General features: G+C 32.5%; 1 protein-coding gene across 1 annotated transcript; it reads left to right on the plus strand.

The window, feature by feature from the left end:
• Positions 1 to 1,889: 1,889 nt before the first annotated feature.
• On the plus strand, positions 1,890 to 6,027 carry LOC107895269 (proton pump-interactor 1). The gene is made up of 8 exons (XM_016820559.2): positions 1,890 to 2,066; positions 2,630 to 3,026; positions 3,517 to 3,705; positions 3,843 to 4,022; positions 4,142 to 4,336; positions 4,699 to 4,797; positions 4,889 to 5,410; positions 5,488 to 6,027. The coding sequence occupies exons 2-8, from the start codon at positions 2,652 to 2,654 to the stop codon at positions 5,809 to 5,811; spliced, it is 1,884 nt and encodes a 627-aa protein (XP_016676048.1). The 5' UTR covers positions 1,890 to 2,066; positions 2,630 to 2,651; the 3' UTR covers positions 5,812 to 6,027.
• Positions 6,028 to 6,809: the final 782 nt, after the last annotated feature.

Consider the following 6,809-nt stretch of genomic DNA (forward strand, 5'->3'; position numbering starts at 1 on the left):
TAGGTTGAAAACATTTTACATATCAAATATGCATGTATTGACGAGATCATAGTTGACAAGGTACCTCCTATTAGGGAGGTTGTGACTAGTGTGGTGAAGGTTGTGAAGCCCATTTTAGTGAGATACACATGAAAGATTTAATTTTTTATGTGATACAAATCACCTAATATATACAAATAAAATAAAATAATACAAACTTTAAGTTGTAGCCTATTGGTCGGGTATTCACCTATTCCAAGATTAGCCTAGATTCAAATCATCGTTGTACAAAAAAAAAAGTATGAGATATTACATACTCATAATGTGGGTGAAAAATTATTTACCAAGTTTTTAAAAAATTGGTATAAAATTGAATGCGACTTTGGATGAAATGTTAAATTAGAATTGTAAAATGCATTGCGTCTTAAATTCAAATCTCATCATTCTCATGATGTATATATATATATATTAGATTTATCAAAATATTAAAAAAATACATAAATACCTATAAAATAACATTAAAAATGAGATTGTGCTAGGTTGTGCCGAAATTTTGAATATTTTTTTATACAATATTAGATAAGAGATGGAGTAACACAGTTCAAATATTTATTATATTTTATATTAATTTATATATTTAAATTGATTGGCTAGAATTAATTTAGATTTGCATTTCGAAAAAAAAAGTAAAAGTAATAAAAATAATTAATTTTTTAAATTTAAAGTTATGCATTTAAAAAGTTTGATACATAAGCATTTATTTTTAAGTCAATTAACAATTTATTTATTTATTTTTAAATTATATATTCAAAAGAGGTAGTCTCTACCCTCGACTCATGAGTAGAGATGTTCATGGGCTGGATCGGGCTTAGACAAAATTTTAGGCCTATTTTCTAGCCCTGAGCTCAGCCCGGCCCAAAATATGGGCCTGAAAATTTGTCCAAGCTCGGCCCAAAATAAAATTGTTAAGCTCGAGGCTGGCCTGGCCTGACCCATATTAAAATTTTTAGCTTATTTCAATAAATAAAAAAATTTAAAATATAATAAATCAAATATTTAAAAACATAAAAACATATATTAAAATAAGAAACAAATAAAAAATGAGACTAAAATAATTCTTAAAACAACATACAAATTGAAAATATAATAAAAAGTGGTTATATTAAAATTGAAAATAAAAAAAGTAAATATGATTAAACATTAAAAAAATATTTAGTATATAATTCGGGTTGGGCCGAGCTAGGCCCAGGCAAAAAAGTTTTACCTGAGGCCCAGCCCATTTTCTCAGCGGGGCTTTTTTTGTCCAAACTCATATTTTAGACCTATATTTTTATTTGAACCCTCCTATTTTTCAGGTGGGCCTTTGGGCCGAGTCGGGTAGCCCAACCATGATCACCTCTACTCATGAGTCTGTTAAAAAAAAGATTTATGCTATAACTCGACGGTTAAAGTACAAAATTTAATTATATATTTATTATTTTATAAAAATCATCTTAAAATTAATTTTTAATCATTATTAATTAAATAAAAAATTAAAAAAAATTTGAAAAACCCAAGCATAGCGGGTGGTAATACTAGCACATTGATAAGTAAACATATCAAGAAAAATGCAAAATGAAATAATATATTTTACTATTTATTAAGTAAAAATTTAAAAAGAAAACTATCTATATTTCATATAATTTTGATAATTATTTCCAATTCTAGGCTTAGAAAAAAAAAGATAAAAAAGGACATCTAAACTCCATAAACAGCAAAACTAACAAAAAAAAATCTTTAATCTAACGGTTTTTTTTACTGCTTGTAGAAACTGAAAAAAAAAAAAAAAACCCAAACACAAATCTGTTACTATATTTTCTCACCTACTTTTTATTTTTATTTTTATTATTTTTATTTCAGCTGCCGTTAATATTAATGTATTTGTATAATTTATAAAGCTGAAGGTTCTATTTGTAGTTCATTCTCTCTTTGAAAATAAGCAGAAGAGAAAGGGACTAAGATCTGACCCCATTTCTCTTTCCTTCGCCAAAAACCCTTTTTCCTCTAAAAAGGGTCTCCTTATCCTCCCTTATTAATCTCCCTAAAGGGTAATCATTTGATCTTCCTTTGATTTCTCATGGTTTTTCTTTCTTTCTGGGGTTTTCTTCTTCTTTTGATCTGTTTGACTTTTCCTTTTCATCTTTCTGAAATTCCTGCTTCTTCTTAGTTGTTTTCGTTATGTTTTTGCATGTTAGTTTTTCTGATAGATAAAGGCTTGATCTTTGTGTTATCACTTGCTTTTATTAATTGGGTGTACTTTATTTCTTTTAATTTCTGATCTGGATTTATCTTAATATTATTTTATTATAGTTTATCAATTATGTATCCTTGTTGTTCAATTGAACTAATTTGGTCTTGGTTGAAAAGATCTAATGTAGAATAAAGGAAAAAAAATTGAATCATCTGTTATTTATCTAATATACTTCAACTTTTATTGGAAAAGCTTTTCCTCTTTTTGTGTTTTTTTTTTCGTTTCTTAAGGTATCTGGTTTTACCAGTTTGTTAACCATATGTACATATATAGATTGATCTTTTTTTTAATAAATGAAATAGTATATATGTTTTTGTTATACAATTTGATTTTTTACACTTTGTTCTGGGATTTTGTTAGGTTTTTCATTTTCTAGTGGTCGATGGGTGTTGAAGTTGTGGGATCAGAAATGGCTAAAGTATCTGTTGACAAAGCAACTGAAGTTGAGAAATCACTTGTTCATGATAAGGAAAATGGGAAACTTGACAAGGATCCGGTTCATAGCGAGCCCATTAAATTCGGTTCCAATATTGAGGAATCAAATAAGGGAGAAGAGAAAAATGCATCTGATGCCAACTTTCCGAGCGATGCAGTTGTTGAGTGGCCTGCGCCTAAGCAGATCCACTCTTTTTATTTTGTTAGGTATCGCCCTTATGATGATCCGAAGATAAAGGCCAAAATTGATCAGGCTGATAAGGAGGTGCAAAAGTGGAATAAAGCCAGGTTTCAGCTTACTGATGAAATTAAAGCGTACAAGGTGAATGGAATGCCATTAATTTCATTTAGTTGTGTAGCATTATTGTTGGTGTGAAACTAGATCAGTAAAATACGTGTGGCTACGATATCTAGGTCATTAACCCTTGTCGTAATTTTAAAGATATTTATTTGCCGTATCGTGTTCTGCTTTCCACTGGTTCCTATAGATTAGGCGAAGTTCATGTCATGCCGGTTCTTTTAAACTTGGTTTTAGTGCAATTGAATGTTCTCATTTTAATATGATGGATCTAGAAGCGTTAGATCCTCGGATGCATTTATTGGGATTTTGGAAACTCAAGTCCTTGAGTGTGTAATAGCAAATTGCATGTATGGTAATGTTCTTTACAAGCGGTGTGGAATAATATTTGGTATATTGTTTGTCATTTCTGTATTTGCCACAAATTGTGCCGAATTGTGAAAGAAGTTTTAAAATCATTGTGCTGCCAGTTGGCCCTATTGCCTTTTAAAGTAATTTCTTTATGTTAATGCAGTCTGATCGAGCAGAGTTGCTTTCTCAAGTGAAAGCCCTAAATATTGATTTCGAGCAATTTAAGACAATGTTAGGTGAGAAAAAGAAGGAACTGGAACCACTGCAGCAGGCTTTAGGCAAGCTTCGCAATAATAACAATGAGGGTGGTCGTGGTGGTATATGTTCGTCTGAGGAAGAGCTCAATGATTTTGTATGCTACTACTTCAAACTCTACCACATTGAGATTTATCTATTGTTTTTCCGCTGCAGTCAAGTCTTTGCTCTTTTTGTCACTAGTCAAGTCTTTGCTTCTCTTTTTGTCACTCGCCGGAAATTGCTAAATTGCAGATCTATAGCCTTCAATATCGCATCCAGCATGAAAGCATCCCGTTGTCCGAGGAGAAGCAACTTCTTAGAGAAATTAAACAACTAGAGGGGACCCGGGAAAAAGTTATTGCTAATGCTGCGATGAGAGCAAAGATTCAGGAATCACTTGGTCAGAAAGAAGCCATTCAAGATCAAGTTAAAGTAAGAAAAGATTTATTTTGCACCGTTTATATCTCTTGGCGGTTGCTTTTTCCCTTCTGTATATAAATATTGAATGTTAGTAAAATTACACTAATGAACTTGCTATTATTTCATTGTAGCTTATGGGTGTTGATTTGGATGGCGTAAGGAAGGAACAAAATGCGATCTGGTCTAAGAAAAAGCAAATTAAAGAAAAAGTCAATGCCATAGAGAGTAAAATCGAATCTTTACAGGAGGAGCTGAATGCTGTAATCCAGAAGAAGAACAAAGCTTATGAAACCATGCAACAACTGTGGAAACAACGTGATGAGGCGGTATGTTGTTCTTTGCTTTAAATCGAATATATATTTTTTGGTGAGATTGAGATACTCTACCTTTTTTATCTTCTTTCTTTTTGCATTTATATGCGCATGACACTTGCCGAGACTGACACACATTTATGCGTACCCTCTTGCATTGAGATGTTTTCTACTTTTCTTCTTGGCTTTGCCTATGAATGTTAAAAGTAACTTCTATCATTTTTTCTTTGTTTTCTCCAAAGCAGTTTTCGTCCTGATTGTGTGATGACATTATGAGTTCTTGTGTGATATGTATTTCTGGGTTTTCCATAATGAAAATTTTTAAACAGTTTCAGTTGAGGAGTCGTTTTAATTACTTTTATTTTTTTATTTTTCAGAATGCTCACTTTTACCAGAGCCGGTCTCTTTTAAACAAAGCCAAAGAGCTAGCTGCAAAGAAAGATATAAAGGCTCTTGAGGAGCTTTCGACTGTCGAGGTTTGTTCAGACTACCAATTAATGTTACATTCCGGGTATATCATGTGCTTTAGTATTTGACTGGTCTCCTATCTTTTTATATTGCATGTAGGCCGAGAAGTTTATGGCTCTGTGGAGTAGCAAGAAAGCTGTCAGGGACGATTATGAGAAAAGAATTCTGCCATCCCTGGATCAGCGGCAATTAAGTCGGGATGGTCGGATCAGGAATCCTGATGAGAAACCACTGGTTGTACAAGAGACACCGGTGCCTTCTGAAACTGTAACAATTCCAAAACCTAGCATCCGACAACCAAAGGAAGAAGCCAAACCCTCTCCCGAACCAGATAGTAAACCTCCAAAAAAGGTCCAGAAAGATGTTGAGAGCAAAGCAAAAATTTCAAAATCGTCTCCCGAGAATGGTATTGTGGAAGAGAAAGAGATCTCTGGATTGGGCATGTTGCAAAAGGACACTACTGCAGTCAAGGAAGTTGATGAAGCAAAACTGAAAGAAATGAAGAGAGAAGAGGAAATAGCAAAAGCCAAGCAAGCCATGGAAAGGAAAAAGAAGAAGGCTGAAGAAAAAGCAGCCAAAGCAGCTAAAAGAGCTGAAAAGGAAGCTGAAAAGAAGCTCAAGGAAATTATTTACCCCATCTTGTTAATCAGTTCAAGGGTTGAAACCGATACTAATTTGATTTTTCTTTTTTCCTGCAGGAGCGTGAAAAGAAAGCAAAGAAGAAGGCAGCAGCAGCATCTGCAAGCAGCGCAAATGTTGAGGAACCAACCGAAACTGTTGCAGAGGTTCCAGAACCAGAGAAAGATGTTAATGCTGAGGAACCTGTTCCTGCCCCCGTTCCGGTGAAGAATAAAGTTCAGAAGGAGAATACAGTAAGGTACAAGAATCGAAGTAGAGCACGGGAGTCACTTCCTAGACCTGTCCTGAAACGTAAGAAGTCGACCAACTACTGGATATGGGCGGCTCCTGCTGCGGTTGTGGTGCTGATACTTATAGCTTTGGCTTACTATTATCTTGTTTGAAGAAGTTAAACTGAGAGTTATAGACAAAGTTTATGGGTTGATAGTGGGAAAAGTTAGTTAATTTGGTTGGATGCATCCCATGAAGGGATGTACTAAAAAACTCGTGATGTTGCTGTTAGTGCAGTCTTAATGCTTAGGGAGGCCAAAACTATATGTACTTTTTGGTTTTGTTGGTACTACTTTTTTAAAATTTTGACTTCTGAGATGTTTCAGTTATTTGGATTTTGGGTGTTACATTTTGAAGCTTTCATATACTTGGAATGATAAGAGGATTATATTTTTCATAGGATATGCAATATACATAGAAGAAAATGAGAAGCTATACAAATATAAATTTTAAAATTGCTAATATTTAAGAAGATTTATTTATGAGTATTTAAAATATGATAAAATTATTTCAATCTATTTTTTAATTAAAAATTTAAAATTTTGTATCTCAATAGTATAAACAAAAACTGCTGAAAAAAATACTAAAAAGAAAATAATATTTTCTAATTTCACTTTTAACTGTCAAGTATCTTCCTACACCTAACAAATAGAAGAATAAAGTTACATGAAAACTTAAGTTTTTCTAAAAAAGGCTTAATGTGATAGTTGTTTTTAAGAGTATTGACCATATGAAAAATAAGGGTAGGGGTAATATAAGGAAGTGGCCATGAAAATTGACATCAGTAAGACTTACAACCGGGTTGATTGTAACTATTTAAGGTTCATTCTTCTTAAAATGAGCTTCCATTTAATGCAAAAAATATTTTCAGAATATTTTTGGTTGAGAATTTTTTTTTGTTATTTTTAGAAATTGACACTACTATTTTATCATTTTACCCATTCAAAAAGTAGTGTAAATAGCAAATCATTTTTCTCATTTTACACAACACAAGCAAACAACAATTCTCCTTTTCTCTCGCCTGTTTCTTTTAGTAGCTTTTCTGGCTAAATTTTTTGACTAAATTTCTACTTTCTTTTCTGATTCCTTTCGAGAAGAGCATACCAATTTT

The sequence above is a fragment of the Gossypium hirsutum genome, chromosome A13 (genome assembly GCF_007990345.1).
Source record: "Gossypium hirsutum isolate 1008001.06 chromosome A13, Gossypium_hirsutum_v2.1, whole genome shotgun sequence".
NCBI classification, from domain to species: domain Eukaryota; kingdom Viridiplantae; phylum Streptophyta; class Magnoliopsida; order Malvales; family Malvaceae; genus Gossypium; species Gossypium hirsutum.

Excerpts from the sequence above, each read along its gene's own strand:
- LOC107895269 (XM_016820559.2), top strand. The coding sequence starts at position 2,652 with ATGGGTGTTGAAGTTGTGGGATCAGAAATGGCTAAAGTATCTGTTGAC. Across the intron at positions 4,023-4,141 it reads CCATTCAAGATCAAGTTAAA|CTTATGGGTGTTGATTTGGA; the intron begins GTAAGAAAAGAT and ends ATTTCATTGTAG. Across the intron at positions 5,411-5,487 it reads AAGCTGAAAAGAAGCTCAAG|GAGCGTGAAAAGAAAGCAAA; the intron begins GAAATTATTTAC and ends TTTTTCCTGCAG.